A 17,497-nucleotide genomic window follows, 5' to 3' on the forward strand; every position below is an offset into this window, starting at 1 on the left:
TGTATATATACTATATATTTATATATATATACTATATATTATATGGAAATGGAAAATATATATATACTATATATTAATATGGAAATGGGAAATTAATACCCACTCCAGTATTCTTGCCTGGAGAATCGCACGGATGGAGGAGCCTGGTGGGCTACGGTCCATCAGGCTGCAGAGTCCTGACCAACTAACACACATGCAAATGATGATATAAATATGATAATATATGTGACTATGCAAGTATAATTATGCTTATACATACAATTATATAAATATTAACACAATTATTTAAGTTAAATAAGTTTAACTGTTCAAGTTTAAAAGTTATATATTCAATATATTTAACAATTATATGTTTAATATATTATATAATATATGCAATATTATACAATATTACATTTACATGTTATTACATAAATATAGTAAATATAACTGTATTAAGACTAGCTATATATTAGCTATATACTTATATAAATATTGTTGTATATATAAATTAATATATGTCATATATAATGATATAATACTGGCTGGGTTGCCATTTCCCTCCTCCAGAGGCTCTTCCCAACCCAGGGATCGAACCCAGTCTCTCATATCGTAGGCAGATTCTTTACCATCTGAGCCACCAGGGAAGCTCCATATATTAAATGTATACCATATATGATTATATATAATAACATATAATATGTGTATGTCGAAGCCTTTCCCTGCTCCAGAGGATCTTCCCAGACCCAGGCACCGAACTGGGGTCTCCTGTGCTGCAGGCGGATTCTTTCCCAGCTGAGCTACCAGGGAAGCCCTGATAAGCCATCACGGAAAAGAATAAAAAAAAAAGAGAACGGACATACATGTATACAGACGGCACTTTGCTCCAAGGTGGAAATTACAACACTGTACATCAGCTATGCCTCATAGACTAAATTTGAACTATGCTGCACGGTTTTCTCACGTGTTGAAGAATGTAATAGGGTTTGCCTCAAAGCGTAAATATAAATAGTCTGATATGCAGACAGTGCTTACATGTGTGACCGCAAAACAGCAAACAGTTCCTAACCTGGGCAGATCTCATTTTCCTGCAGGTCAGCGATATTGGGTTTTGGTGCACACTGACGGTCTGGGTGAGCTCCGTGTTGAGTAAATCTACTGGCGCCGTGTTTAAAAACAGCGTGTGTCCCCCTGATATCTCTGTGTCACATTTCTGTCATTCTTGCCGTATCCTTTTTTTAAATTTGACAGAATTTTTATTTCAGTGCCCTAATCCCAAATAGAAGTGAAGGGCCAGTTGAAAATGGTGCTCTCAAGTTCTGACATGACATTTAACAGCTGTGAGTTGCTAGGTTATAAGCAAGGTGTACACGAGATCAGAGATCAGATTAGATCAGTTGCTCAGTCGTGTCCAACTCTTTGTGACCCCATGAATCGCAGCACACCAGGCCTCCCTGTCCATCACCAACTCCCAGAGTTCACTCAGACTCACGTCCATCGAGTCAGTGATGCCATCCAGCCATCTCATCCTCTGTCGTCCCCTTCTCCTCCTGCCCCCTATCCCTCCCAGCATCAGAGTCTTTTCCAATGAGTCAACTCTTTGCATGAGGTGGCCAAAGTCCTGGAGTTTCAGCCTTAGCATCATTCCTTCCAAAGAAATCCCAGGGCTGATCTCCTTCAGAATGGACTAGTTGGATCTCCTTGCAGTCCAAGGGACTCTCAAGAGTCTTCTCCAACACCACAGTTCAAAAGCATCAATTCTTCGGTGCTCAGCCTTCTTCACAGTCCAACTCTCACATCCATACATGACCACAGGAAAAACCATAGCCTTGACTAGACGGACCTTTGTTGGCAAAGTAATGTCTCTGCTTTTCAATATGCTATCTAGGTTGGTCATAACTTTCCTTCCAAGGAGTAAGCGTCTTTTAATTTCATGGCTGCAGTCACCATCTGCAGTGATTTTGGAGCCCCAGAAAAATAAAGTCTGACACTTTTTCCACTGTTTCCCCATCTATTTTCCATGAAGTGATGGGACCGGATGCCATGATCTTCGTTTTCTGAATGTTGAGCTTCGTTTTGTGAATGTACACGAGATGGAAACAAGTAATATAAAAAATGTAGGCTGCCAGGAGATTCGTATTATCATTTCTTCAGGGGCATATTTCCAGCTGAATCTAAATTAAAGGTCTGCTTTCTCACAGTCTTTTAAACCTTTGCATGAGGATCATATTTGTCACGCTGAGCTGTGATGAGTGACCTGTGATGTGACTACTGCAAAAAGGCTGTGACTTTCATGCAGAGTGAAGTCAGAAAGAGAAAAACAAATACCGTGTATTAACACTTAGACGAAACGTAGAGAAACGGTAGGTTTTCAGTAGCTAAGTCATGTCCGACTTTTTGCGACCCCACGGACTGCAGCCCGCCAGGTTCCCCCGTCCATGGGATTCTCCGGGCAAGAGTACTTGAGCAGGTTGCCATTCCCTTCTCCAGGGAGAGAAATGGTATAGACGCTCTTATTTGCAAAACAGAAAGACACGCAGACCTAGAGGACAAACATATGGACACCAAAGGGGGATGTCCGGGTGGGATGAATTGAGAGACAGAGATTGATACACATGCACGGTTGATACTATGCATAAAATAGGCCACTAGAGAAGTACTGACCACACAAGAACTCTTACAGATTACAGGTCGCTGAGATGAGACGGTTGGATGGCATCACGGACTCGACGGACATGAGTTTGAGCATGCTCCGGGAGTTGGTGATGGACAGGGAGGCCTGGCGTGCTGCAGTCCACGGGATCGCACAGAGTCGGACACGACTGAGCGACTGAACTGAACACTCAAGGCTCAGGGGACGGTTGGCATTCTTCAGCAATAAAGGATTTTTTTAAATGAAGGTCTGCACCCTGTTATTTTAGTCACAATGCTATTTATTGCACATCTAAGAAATTACAGGCTAGAGTAAGCATCCCTTTCAGATGTAGTAGAAAGAAAAGCCAATTTGTGCGCCTCGCTTTCACGTGATATGTGCTTTATCACTGCAGTCTGGAACCAAAACGCACAGCCTCTCCCAGGTCTGCCTCTGTTGGTCACTGCAGATTTTTGCCACGAGAGAGGCTGAGCTGCAGACCAGGAGGTGGGAAGTGACGTCGCCTGGGACAAGTGACGTCCCTTGCCTCCCCGACTCACCTGCTCTGGAGGTCGTCCAGGTTCAGCTCCCCCACGTAGTGAGTGGCCGAGGACACGGTCACCACCCGGGCGCTGCGGCCAGGGGCGCCCGACTCCCGCAGGGTGTCCAGGAGGAGGTTGGTCAGCAGGAAGTGCCCCAGATAGTTGACGCCAAAGTGCTCCTCAAAGCCGTCCTCCGTGGTCCTCTGGGGCACCATCATCACACCAGCTGGGGACAAAGGGGGCCTCAGGACAGTCAGAAAGGAGTGGGGGCGGGGTGGGGAGAGATGAGATTCTACGCTGTCCCCCAGACAATGGGGAAGCCAGCACCCCTTCCTGCCTCAGTGTCCAGCCCTGTCCACGGCAAATAGATGAGAGCAAAGTGGAAGCGGTGACAGACTTTTTTTCCTTGGGCTCCAAAATCACCAAGGACGGTGACTGCAGCCACAAAACTAAAAGACGCTTGCTCCTTGGAAGGAAAGTTATGGCCAACTTAGACGGCATTTTGAAAAGCAGAGACATTGCTTTGCAGACAAAGGTCCGTCTAGTCAAGGCTATGGTTTTTCCTGTGGTCATTATGGATGTGAGGTTTGGACTATAAAGAAAGCTGAGCACCGAAGAATGGATGCTTTTGAACTGTGGTGTTGGAGAAGACTCTTGGGAGTCGCTTGGACTGCAAGGAGATCCAACCAGTCCATCCTAAAGGAGATCAGTCCTGAAGATTCATTGGAAGGACTGAAGCTGAAGCTCCAATACTGTGGCCACCTCATGTGAAGAGGTGACTCACTGGAAAAGACCCTGATGCTGGGAAAGATTGAAGGTGGGAAGAGAAAGTGTGACAGAGGATGAGATGCTGGGATGGCATCGCCGACTCAATGGACATGGCTTTGAGTAAACTCCAGGAGTTGTTGATGGACAGGGAGGCCTGGCGTGCTGCGGCTCATGGGGTTGCAGTGTCGGATACAACATAGCCACCGAAGAACAGCAATAAGGTGCTCAATCAATGCAACTGCACTTGGGTCTTCCCGAAACCCTCACCACTCCCCTCTACCTTCAGTCTCCGGAAAATTGGCCTCTGTGAAATCTGTCCCTGGTGCCAAACAGGCTGGGGAACACTCATATAGCACCTAAAATCCAATGAACAAAATATTGGGTTTCCAAAGAGACTGTTTACATTTCCTGTAAGATCTTCCAGAAAATTTCAAAAGAATGTTTTGGCCAACCCAATAGATTGTGAGTTTGGGGCTGATGTATACGTATAGCTATAGTTAAAATAAAATGTGCTTTAAACTGTGCTCAGTTGCTCAGTCATCTCTGACTATTTCACTGCAGCCCACCAGGCTCCTCTGTCCATGGGATTTCTCCAGGCAAGAGTACGGGAGTGGGTTGCCATTCCCTTCTCCAGGGGAATCTTGCCAACCAAGGGATTGAACCTTCATCTCCTGCATTGGCAGGCAGAATCTTTACCACCTGAAGGTGACAAGTGAAAGTGAATGCCGATCAGTTGTCTCTGACTTTACGACCCCATGGATTATACAGTCAGTGGGATTCTCCAGGCCAGAATACAGGAGTGGGGAGCCTTTCCCTTCTCCAGGGGACCTTCCCAACCCAGGGATCGAACCCAGGTCTCCTGCATTGCAGGCAGATTCTTTACCAGCTGAGCCACAGGGGGAGCCCTGAGAAGCCCCTTAAAATAAAATGCCTTTTAAATATAAAAAAAAAAAAAAGTCAAGGGGTTGGGAAAGTTCACACCAGTAAATTACATAGAACCAATATCCATTATTTTAAGACTACACCCACTCATCGTCTTTCTTCCCAAAACCTCTATATAAACAGAACAGGTTTCCTCAACTAGAGACATTTTCTGCACAGTGGTCAGGGGTCTAGACGTGTGTGGTTCTGAAATGAGAAACTTTGCTACGAGTTTCACATATCAACTGAGTTTGCTGTTATTATATGATGTTAAGCTCAAAGATGTTTTAAAATGTTGTCCTGTATTAAACCATAGTCTATAAAAAGTAACATATATACAATAGAATGTCTAATGAATGTGTCTCTCAGTCGTGTCCAACTCTTTGCAACCCCATGGACTGTAGCCCCACCAGGCTCCTCTGTCCATGGGATTCTCCAGGCAAGAGTACGGGAGTGGGTTGTCATGCCCTCCTCCAGGGGATCTTACAGACTGAGGGATCGAACCGGGGTCTCCTGCATCAAAGGCAGATTCATAATCCAGCAAGCCACCTGGAAAGCCCACCATGGAATATTCTGCTGCTGCTAAGGCGCTTCAGTCGTGTCCGACTCTGTGCGACCCCATAGACGGCAGCCCACCAGCCTCCTTCCTCCCTGGGATTCTCCAGGCAAGAGCACTGGAGTGGGTTGCCATTTCCTTCTCCAATGCATGAAAGGTGAAAAGTGAAAGTGAAGTCGCTCAGTCGTGTCAGACTCTATGCGACCCCATAGACAGCAGCCTACCAGGCTCCTCTGTCCATGGGATTTTCCAGGCAAGAGTACTGGAGTGGGTTTACTCGGCCATAAAAAGGAATAAAATTGTGTCAGTTGCAGAGATGTGGATGGACCTAGAGTCTGTCATACAAAGCGAAGTAAGTCACGAAAACAAGTACCCTACATTCACGCATATATGTGGAATCTAGAAAAACGGTTCAGAGGAACCTAATTTCAGGGCAGTAATAGAGATGCAGACGCAGAGAACAGTTTGGGGGACGCTTGGGGAAGGAGAGGGTGGGAAGAATAGAAGAGAAAAGGGCCGGCGTAAAGGACTGATATACACACAACCACGTGTGAAGCAGACAGCTAGTGGGAAGCTCTGTATAGCCCAGGGAGCTCAGCTCGGGGCTCTGTGATGACCTAGAGGGGTGGGTGGGGGCTGGGAGGGAGGCTCACGAGGGAGGGGATATATGCATAGTCTAGCTCATTTGGGCTTCCCTGGGGGCTCAGCTGGTAAAGAATCTGCCTGCAATGCAGGCGACCTGGGTTCCATCCCTGGTTTGGAAAGATGCGCCTGGAGAAGGGAAAGGCTACCCACTCCAGTATCCTTTCCTGGAGAATGCCATGGACAGAGGAGCCTGGCGGGCTGCAGTCCACGGGGTCGCAAAGAGTCGGACACGACTGAGCGACTAAAGCCAGCACACGGCTGGTTCACTTCATTCTATGGCAGAAACAAACACAACGTTGGAAAATCAATTATAGCCCAACAAAAAAATTGTTAAGAATACACCAAACTCGCACTGGATATCTGTTTTACATGTGATGAAAAGTAAGGTGTGTGATAAGAACGTTTCTGAAGAGTGTGTCGGGGATGCCCTTCAGAAGCTGTCTGGAAGAATCCAGGCAGAGGTGGTCAAGAGGCATCTTGGAGACAATGTGGACAGTTCCCTGGAGATAAGTTCCCTGGATGTCGAAGGTGGATGGGACGAAGCTGCGTTCAATAAGCTGTGTGCATGCCCGCAGAAGGGAGGGTACTCAGCATACATTCCAGGGGCACGCGGCTCACATGAGGCTGGTCGGGAAAGGACCCAGGGCTCCAGGCAGAGGGACAGCCAGCCTGCTCAGTGTCTGGAGATGCGTTCCCTCGGGAGACAGAGTCTGCAGCACATTTCCTGAGTCGCGGTGGCCTCCTGAACTCTGCTGTCATGAGTGGAACTTGGCGGTGGTGACAAGGTCGTAGAGCACACATGAGGCTGGTCGGGAAAGGACCCAGGGCTCCAGGCAGAGGGACAGCCAGCCTGCTCAGTGTCTGGACACGTGTTCCCTCGGGAGACAGAGTCTGCAGCACATTTCCTGAGTCGCGGTGGCCTCCTGAACTCTGCTGTCATGAGTGGAACTTGGCGGTGGTGACAAGGTCGTAGAGCATCCGAGGGCATGTTCAGAAAAGACCCCAGCTTTCAGAATTCTGTCTCTCGGGGCAGAGCTAGCCTCCCGAGAGAAGGCTGGCACTCCTAAGACCTCTGTTCTGGCGCAGAGACCACACGTGGGGATCTCGTCAACCAGCCCAGCGGAGGCCAGGAGCCAGGCAGGACTAACTTCATGCCTGGAGAAGACTCTTGAGAGTCCCTTGGACTGCAAAGAGAGCATACCAGTCCATCCTAAAGGAAATCAACCCTGAGTATTCACTGGAAGGACTGATGCTGAAGCTGAAGCTCTAATACTTTGGCCACCTGATGCAAAGAACTGAGTCATTTGAAAAGACCCTGATGCTGGGAATGATTGAAGGCAGGAGGAGAAGGGGCCGACAGAGGATGAGATGGTTGGATGGCATCACCAGCTCGATGGACATGAGTTTGAGCAAGCTCCAGAAGTTGCTGATGGACAGGGAGGCCTGGCGTGCTGCAGTCCATGGGGTCGCAAAGAGTCGGACACGACTGAGTGAGTGAACAATGACGACAACTTCATACCACAGGAGAAAGCCACTCTGGACGTGAGACCCTTGTGGCACGTTCAGATAACAGCAGCTCTGGGTACAACCCCACGGGAGGACCAGAGGGACAGTGGTCCAAAATGCAGGCAAAGGACTGTAGTTATTTCAATATATCTGTATGCTTGCTTGCTCACTCGTGTCCAATTCTCTGAGGCCCCGTGGACTGTAGCCCACCAAGTTCTTTTTGTCCATGGGGTTTTCCAGCCACGAATACTGGAGCAGGTTGCTAGCAGTGTTAATCACAACAGACAAGACGTGGAAATAACCTAAGTGTCCATTGACACTGAATGGATATGGAAGATGTGGTGTGTGTGTGTGTGTGTGTGTGTGTGTGTGTGTGTGTGTGTTCCCTCATTCCTTTTTTATGACTGAGTGATATTCCATTTGACTGAGTAATATTCCATATATTCCATGGGCTTCCCTGGTGGCTCAGCTGGTAAAGAATCCGCCTGCAATGTGGGAGACCATTATATACACATACATACATACATACACACACACACATATATATATATAATGGAATATTACTCAGCCATGAAAAAGAATGAAATAACGCCATTTGCAGAGACATGGCTGGACCCAGAGATGATCATACTAAGCTAACTAAGGTATAAACAGAAAGACAAATACCGCTTAGTATCACTTATATGTCAAATCTAAAATCTCCATCTCTAATCCAGCATTTCCACACCTGGGCATATATCTAGAGAAAACCATTTCAAAAGACACATGCACCCCAATGCTCACTGCAGACAAGACAGGGAAGCAACCTCAGTGTCTTATCGACAGATGAATGGATATAGAAGATGTGGACATAGATACAACAGGATATTGAGTGAGTGAGTGAAAGTCGCTCAGTCGTGTCCGACTCTCTGCGACCCCATGGGCTATGCAGTCCATGAGATTCTCCAGGCCAGAATACTAGAGTGGGTAGCCCTTTCCCTTCTCTAGGGGATCTTTCCAACACAGGGACGGAACCCTGGTCTCCCGCATTGCAGGCGGATTCTTTACCAGTTGAGCCACCAGGGAAGCCCATTACTCGGAATATTACTCAGTCAAATGGAATATCACTCAGTCACAAAAAAAGGAATGAAATAATCCCATTTGCTGAAACACAGATGGACTTGAAGGTATTACGCTACCAGAAATAAGTCAGGGAAAGATAAAACACTGCATCATATCACTTGTACGTGGAATCTTAAAAATACCACAAAGTAGTGAATATAACCACAAAGAAACAGACTCAGATGTACAAGGAGCAAACTGGTGGTGACCAGCAGAAGAGAAGGAAGGGGTGGGGGCAAGAGGGGGGGAGAGGGTTAAGAGGTACAAACCAGTATGTATTAGTATAAAATTCCCTCAAGCAAACTGGTGGTGACCAGCAGAAGAGAAGGAAGGGGTGGGGGCAAGAGGGGGAGAGAGGGTTAAGAGGTACAAACCAGTATGTATTAGTATAAAATTCCCTCAGCACAGTAAAATGAGGTATGGCAATAAAAGGCGTTAAATTTATCAAATAAAAAAAAAAATAAAGTGCTGAAAAATTAAAGCTGTCAAAAAAAAAAAAAACAAAGTAGGGGCAGTATTCTTTAACAATGACAATATCATAAAAAACAAAGAAAGGCTGTAAAAGTGTTCCAGATTAAAAGAGACTTTATCAACATGACAATGAAATGCAATATCTGATCCTGGACTAGATCTTGTACTAGAAGGAAAAAGTGCTAAAAAGGACACTGAGGGTCAGTTAACAGTATTAGAATACAGACAGTAGATTTAATACAAGTATTTTATCCATGTTAAATTACTGAAGCTGACAACTGTACTATTACAGTTATTAACCGAATATCCCTATTCTTAGGAAATTCAGAAATATGTACTGAAGTATGTGGGATACTTCATGGGAATAAAAACCATGATATCTGCAGCAGGCCTTCCAAGAGTTTAGAAAAAAACTTTTTGGGTGGGGAGCAGACAAATAATAAAGAAATGGGGTGAAATGATAAGAACAAGTGAAAAATCTGGGCAGAGGTTATATGGATATTATTTGTATTATTTTTGGAACTTTTCTTTAAGCTTGACATTAAAAATTAAAAATGTGCAAAAAAAAAAAAAAAAAAAGAAAGCACAGCAGAGACAAAAAAAAAAAAATATCAGCATACACAAAAGTAGAGAGATAGTATAATGAACCCCCATATATCATTACCAAGTTTCAGAAAAAAAAAAAAAATAACACAAGTGAACTTTTTTGCAAAACAGAACAGACTCACAAATATATGGTTATCAAAGAAGAAGGGGGTTTGATAAATTAGGAGTTTGGGATTGACAGATAATACAACAAGGACCTACTATATATCACAAAAAACTATATTCAAATCTTATAATAACCTATAATGGAAAAAAAATCTGCTGTATACCTGAAATTACCACAACATTATAAATCAACTGCACTTCAATTAAAAAAAAAATAGTAGCAGGTGTATTTTTATCTGCTGCCTGATACATAGGAGATAATGGTTTTGTAATATATACTGACAAAGCTAGAGTATATGTATAGACTATGATAATGGAGCCTGTAGGGAGAGGAATCAAAGACACAGAAAAGAGGAGAAAACTATGGCCAAAGTCAGAGAGTATACTAAAGAGGCAGGGTCAATCAAGGGCAGGAGGGGTGCTAGCCTAGAAGTGAAGAGGGGTAAAGAGGTGAGGTTGGGTGTGGAGGAAGATATGTTTGTGGATGGCAGAAGTGGAGGAAACTGTGCCTAAGAGCCTTGTTTTTCTCCCAGAATTAGGAGGAAAACCCCTCTGTAGGGGTGGGAGGATGAGAGGAGAGAAGCATCATCAAATGTGGAGACGTCCCTGAGGATAATGAGGAAATTTACTAATCAAAGACAAGCAAAGTAATTGATACGAATACAGGCTGAAGTGGGAAGAACAGGATCCATGACTCCTTGCCCTTCCTCACTGTGCCCAGCCACGGCTGAGGGGGTGCAACGAGGATACGATGAAGGTCATGAGGGTGCTGTGGGACAGACAACCACTTCAAGACACAACTGAAGCTGAGACTTCCCTGGCGGTCCAGGGGCTAAGACTGTGCGTTCCCAATGCAGGGATCCTGGGTTCAATCCTTGGTCGGGGAACTAGATCACACAAGCCACTACTGAGAGTTTGCATATCACAGCTAAAGATCCCGCTTGCTGCAGCTAAGACCCAGTGCAGCCAAATAAATACATATTAAAGCAAAAAACAAAACAAAACAAAAAAAATTCCCTCATAGCTCAGCTGGTAAAGAACCCGCCTGCAATGCAGGAGACCCCAGTTCAATTCCTGGGTCGGGAAAATCCGCTGGAGAAGGGATAGGCTACCCACTCCAGTATTCTTGGGCTTCCCTGGTGGCTCAGCTGGTACAGAACCCACCTGCAACGCAGGAGACCCCAGTTTAATTCCTGGGTCGGGAAAATCTGCTGGAAAAGGGATAGGCTACCCACTCCAGTATTCTTGGGCTTCCCTGGTGGCTCAGCTGGTAAAGAATCGGCCTGCAAAGCAAGAGACCTGGGTTCAACCACGGGGTTAGGAAGATCTCCCTGCAGAAGGGAAAGGCTACCCACTCCAGTCTTCTGGCCTGGAGAATTTCATGGACTGTACGGTCCATGGGGTCGCAGAGAGTCGGACACAGCTGAGCGACTTTCACTTCATTTCACATTAGTATAAAATAAAGTACAAGGATATATTTTACAGCACAGGGAACACAGCCAACATTTCATAATAACTATCCATGGACTACAAGTTTACCAATTGTGAATCACTACCCTCTACATTGTGGGTCAGCTGGTAAAGAGTCGGCCTGCAATGCAGGACAGCCGGGTACAATCCCTGGGTCAGGAAGATCCCCTGGAGGAGGAAATGGCAACCCACCCCAGTGTTCTTGCCTGGGGAATCCCATGGACAGAGGAGCCTGGAGGGCTGCAGTCCCTGGGGTCAGAAAGAGTCAGACACAGTTGAGGGACCACGAGTTTCATTTCATACTGTATACCTGCAACATATAACACTGTACACCCATTGTACTTCATAAAAGATGATTATTAACAAGAAAGCAGGTATTTATGAACCAGTTGTGCTGTGCTGTGCTTAGCCACTCATTCGTGTCTGACTCTTTGTGACCCCCAAGGATTGCAGCCCGCCAGGCTCCTCTGTCCATGGGATTCTCCAGGCAAGAATTCTGGAGTGGGTTGCCATTTCCTCCTCCGGGGGATCTTCCCGACCCAGGGATCGAACCTGCATCTCCTGCTTGGCAGGTGGATTCTTGCCCACGGAGCCACCAGGGAAGCCCTTTGCTGTATCCGCATCCATCGGAAAACACGCCACGTCGTGGAACAGGGGCGCTGAAGGGGACACGGGGGTCGGCAGGAATTGCGGGTTGAATTTGAAGGTATCTCCAGTGCTTCAGCCTGTGGAGTTGAGGACCAGGTTATAAAAAAGCTGGTGCTGCTTCTCACATCCTCAAGATGCTCTTGGGGGACTTCCACCGTGGTCCAGTGGTTAGGAGTCTGCGCTTGCAATGCAGGGGGTCTGGGTTCCATCCCTGTTGACGAAGCTGAGGGGAAAATGGTCTTTGATTTCTCGGATACTGGCAGCAGAGAAACCACCCAGGAGAGTGTGGACGGCCAGACCTCAGCCCAGCTGATGGGCTCTGGAGCTAACGCTACTGGACAGACCCACTGGACTCATTCGTGTTCTTTTTTTTTTTTGGCTGGGGCACTTGCGGTCAGGTGCTCGGTGATCTGAGCTGAAGGACAACCCCCTGAGCCATCTCTTTAAGGCTGGACCTATTCACTCAGTCCGTTCGGATTATGCATTTCCCAGCGATCACGGACGAGACAGGTCCCGTGCAGCCCGAGGGCTGTGCCAGCTCGGATGGTCTCCACACACAAACTCCGCTGACAGATTCGAGCAGAAACTCTCTGACTCCAGTCGACAGCGAGGAAGCTCCGGGTGCAGGGGGAGTTCAAGGTGACCTGGGAAATCTTCAAGGGTCATCTGAGCAAGCCCTGGGCAAGAGCATGGTGGGCGTAAATATATTTTTACAGCGGTGGCCCGGGCATCGCTGTTGTGCCTACAGCCCCACACCCCACCGCGTGCCAGATGCATGGGATCATCTGGGGATTCATCTACTGGGGGAGCCAGGTGTGGACGGCAGCACCCTGGATGCTGGGTTCAAAACTCCCAGGGTCCCCACTCATGACTAAACCCATGATTAAGTGAGTTGCCGCTGGGCTTTCCAGGTGGTTCAGGAGTCAGGAACCCGCCTGCCAGTGCAGGAGGTGTAAAAGACGCCGGTCTGATCCCTGGATCAGGAAGATGCCCTGGAGAAGGAAATGGCAACCCACTCCAGTATCCTTGCCTGGAGAATCCCACGGACAGAGGAGCCTGGAGGGCTACAGTCCGTGGGGTCACACAGAGTCAGACACGACTGAGCGACTTCACACACACACACACACACACACACACACACACACAAACGCTATAAATGGAGAGAAAGCGTGTGACGCGAGTCAGGACCAGGGGGGTGACCGTGACCCCAGATCCTCGTCACACAAGCAGGACCCAGGGGGTGGGCGGCTGAGTGACCCCAGGGTTGGGGGTAGTAGACACACAGTCTCACCATGGACCAGGGAAAATGTAGACGTTCAAAGAGCAAACGACGGTGATCAGAATCTACCTTAAGTCAATGGGGAAATCATTAATGAGAGCACCGTGTGGAGGGGTCCACGGCTCAGTGCATCCACCGTGCTCCCCATAACATCATCTGCCTGTCACCACGGAGGGAAGACCACCATGCCTGCCCCATGCCCCAGGAGCAGGGCAGACGTGCTTCTCCAACCAGCAGCTATTCTTGGCTGGAAGCACCTCACAGCCTCTGATGTACGTACATCCAGGATGCCTGGGGTCGGCAGGATCGGAAACACCCAGCCTTGTGAACAGCTTTTGCATTGCACAATTTACAAGAGCCGAGATGTGGATGCAACCTAAATGTTGCAGAAAAATGGATAAAGAAGGTGTGGTACATATATACAGTGGAATATTACTCGGCCATGAAAAAGAATGACATATGCTTTTTGTAGCAACACGGACTTAGAGATTATCGTATTAACTGAAGTAAGTCAGACAGAGGAAGACAAATATCCTGTGGTATCAGTTATACATGGAATCTAAAAACACAGTCAAACAAACCTATTTACAAAATACAGTCACAGATGTAGAGAAGAAGATGATGATTACCAAAGCTGAAAGATCCCACCAGTCCATCCTAAAGGAAATCAGTCCTGAATATTCTTTGGAAGGACTGATGCTGAAGCTCCAATCCTTTGGCCACCTGATGAGAAGAGCTGACTCATTGGAAAAGACCCTGATGCTGGGAAAGATTGAAGGCAGGAGGAGAAGGGGACGACAGAGGATGACATGGTTGGATGGCATCACCGACTCAACGGACACGAGTTTGAGCAAACTCTGGGAGGTGGTGAAGGACAGGGAAGCCTGACATGCTGCAGTCCATGGGGTCACACAGAGTCAGACACGACTGAGCGACTGAACAATGACAACATTTGGGCACTTGCTCCTCAATAATCGGACCCCAGTCCCCGCTTTCCTGACTGCTCTGGACACCGAGGCCCCCTGGGGCCAGTGCCCGGAAGGCCAGCTCTAACGGTCCTTGGTCCATGAGCTGATTTATGCTATGAGTTCCTAAACTAATGAAGATCAACAGTGAAAACTGGGTTACTGTGTATCTGGCCAGGCAAGCCATCTCTGTCTTTCTCAGGGTTACCACTGACACATTTATTTGGCGGGGGGAACACACAGTTTTTAGTAATCCTTGACGTTGGGAGATTCATCTGGGAGAGTGATGGGATGTATTCCTGCAAGGACAAAGCATAAATTCTGAGCAGTGAACACAAACCTGTCCAAGTTCCGGCACAAGGATGGGAAACGAGATCCATCAAATTTGGACGGGAATAAATGATAAATATTGACCGGCTCTGCAGGACGTCCACTATTAATCATTCTCGGGGTGGACGAAGCCCCAGCCTCGATCACGAGTTCCCCCACCAGCGGAGAGAGGCAGTCTCCTACGATTTGTGTGCACAAATATTCCCCGACTGGAATGCCGAACATCTGCAAAATCCTGATTGCTCTCTTTAATAATAAATTTTAGGGACTTTCCTTGCACTGTGGGCTTCCCTGGTGGCTCAGTTTGTAAAGAATCTGCCTGCAATGCAGGAGACCTGGGTTCGATCCCTGGGTTGGAAAGATTCCCCTGGAGAAGGGAAAGGATACCCACTCCAGTATTCTTGGGCTTCCCTGGTAGCTCAGCTAGTAAAAAAATCCACCTGCAATGTGAGAGACCTGGGTTCGATCCCTGTCTTGGGAAGATCCCCCTGGAGAAGGGAAAGGTTACCCACTCGAGTATTCTGGCCTGGAGAATTCCACGGACTGTATAGTCCATGGGGGTCACAAAGAGTCGGACACGACTGAATGACTTTCACTTCACCAACTGTCATGGACATAATTTACAGCTTCAGAACATGACTGCTTTCTTTAGAACATGAAACTTTGCTCTGACAGATACTGCAGAAGCAACACTGTAACAAATTCAAGAAAGACTAGAAAAGTGATCTCCATCAAGAATGGTAATAAAAATAAATCAATAAATTTTAAATATGCAAAGCTAGCGAGGACCACCAGCTAGCCATGACCCTCGGAAAGCTTTCCTGTGGGACGCGGCTGGGGGTGTTCTCCATGAGACCTGATGCCTGGGGTGGTTTAACAGGAGTTGGTCCTACAAACACAAGCTCCATCCACCTTTTTAAAAATTTCATTTATTTTTTGCTGCACAGGGTTTTTGCTGCTGCTTGGCTCTCTCTCGCTACACTGAGCGGGGATTACTCTCTGCAACTCTCAGGCTTATTGCGGATCACAGGCTCTAGGGAATAAGGGCTTCAGTACTGGTAGCACACGGGCTTAGTGGCTCCAGGGTGTGTGAAATTTTTCCCAGAGCAGGGATCAAACCTGTGTGCTCAGCACTGGGTTCGGGGTGAGGGGGATTGGTAACCACTGGACCACCAGGGGAGTCTGAATCCAACTCCTTTGAACCAATCGCCTTGTGAGGAGGAGTTGCTATCCCAGAGGAGGGTCCCGGGCAAATAGCTTTGGTTAACTCAGCGGATTCTATTGAACACCATCAGTACCATGGACAGGGCCTTGGTCCCAGAACTCAGGAAATGGGTTTGCAGCTGCTGACTCAGAATATTCCCAGTATCGTTCCCTTTAGAGTTGTGGTTTGACCTAAATGTCCATCAGCATGGGGTACATATGTGCATTGGAGGAGTATTCAGCCGTGAAAAAAAGGATGAAAGAAAGCCATTGGAAGTAACAAGCATTAACCTCCAGATCGTCATACTGGGTGAAGTTAGTCAGACAGAGAAGGAGAAACAGCATATGATACCCCTTATATGCAGAGTCTAAAGAGAAATGATACAATTGAACTTAGTCATGAAGCAGAAACTGACTCACGGGTATAGAGGAGGAGGAAATGGCAACACACTCCAGGGTTCTTGCCTGGAGAATTCCCTGGACAGAGGAGCCTGGTGGGCTGCAGTCCATGGGGCCACAAAGAGTCGCACACGACTGACCAATTAACACACACACACACACACACACACACACACAGGCTTAAAGAAAAAATTTATGGTTACTGGGAGGAAGGATGTGCGAAAAGGATAGTTAGGAAGTTTGGGATGGACATGCACATACTGCTATACTTAAAAGGGAAAGAGGGAACACTTCCAAACTCATTCTACGAGGCCACCATCACGCTGATACCAAAACCAGACAAAGACCTCACAAAAAAAGAAAATTATAGGCCAGTGTCACTGATGAACCTCAATGCAAAATTCCTCCATAAAACTGTAGTGAACAGAATCCAAGAACACATTAAAAGGATCATACACCATCACCACGATCCTAGGGGAGACAGGAAGGAAGGTAGTGGAAGACAGGGAAGCCTGGCGTGCTGTAGTCCACAGGCTCGCAAAGAGTCAGACGTGACTGTCCGTGGCATTCTCCAGGCAAGAACACTGGAGTGGGTTGCCATCTCCTTCTCCAGGGCATCTTCCCAACCCAGGGATTGAACCCACGTCTCCTGCACTGCATGCAGATTCTTTACCGTCTGAGTCACCAGGGAAGCCCTGAGCACACTTTACCTCATTTTAAAGCAACACCCTAAAATCGATTATCCTGATAGCGAAGGCCAAACACATTAGTGGAACACAGCTTCAGCAATAACTGAAACTATATTTCCATGGTAATCCCGCTTTCCCCAAGGACTGCCAGAGCTCCTGTCTGTGCCCGAATTAACCTCTGGAGTTCACCAGACCTCACCATTGTTTTTCCAATTTACTGTTTCAGTTCAGTTCAGTTGCTCAGTAGTTCCTGATTCTTTTCGACCCCATGGACTTCAGCACACCAGGCTTCCCTGTCTGTCACCAACTCCTGGAGCTTGCTCAAACTCACGTCCATCGAGTCGGTGATGCCATCCAACCATCTCATCCTCTGTCGCCCCCTTGTCCTCCCACCTTCAGTCTCTCCCAGCATCAGGGTCTTTTCCAATGAGTCCGTTCTTCCCATTAGGTGGCCAAAGCATTGGAGCTTCAGCTTCAGCATCCGTCCTTCCAATGAATATTCAGGACTGATTTCCTTTAGGATGGACTGGTTGGATCTCCTTGCAGTCCAAGGGACTCTCAAGAGTCTTCTCCAACACCACAGTTCAAAAGCATCAATTCTCCTGAGCTCAGCTTTCTTTACAGTCCAACTCTCACATCCATACATGACCACTGGAAAAACCATAGCTTCGAGTAGACGGAC

The 17,497-nt window shown here is 47.2% G+C and overlaps 1 protein-coding gene across 10 annotated transcripts in view; it reads right to left on the reverse strand.

Moving 5' to 3' along the window:
- Positions 1-17,497, reverse strand: part of DHRSX (dehydrogenase/reductase X-linked) — a 188,021-nt gene that overhangs the window by 63,982 nt on the left and 106,542 nt on the right. For 7 of the 10 annotated variants that reach the window (XR_015158301.1, XR_015158302.1, XM_086386061.1 and 4 more), the window contains exon 5: positions 3,172-3,379. The exons of 2 other annotated variants lie outside the window; for them this stretch is intronic. Coding sequence is in view for 6 of the 8 variants with exons in the window: in XM_086386061.1 (XP_086242187.1) it covers positions 3,172-3,379 (208 nt within the window). In the remaining 2 variants the exon portion in view is untranslated. Of the gene's footprint in view, positions 1-3,171; positions 3,380-16,486 lie in introns of those variants that run through there. One more of the 10 variants, XM_086386067.1, reaches the window with a different exon arrangement.

The sequence above is a fragment of the Bos grunniens genome, chromosome X (assembly GCF_055505025.1).
Source record: "Bos grunniens cultivar Pamir isolate PY7600 chromosome X, Bosgru_T2T1.0, whole genome shotgun sequence".
NCBI classification, from domain to species: Eukaryota; Metazoa; Chordata; class Mammalia; order Artiodactyla; family Bovidae; genus Bos; species Bos grunniens.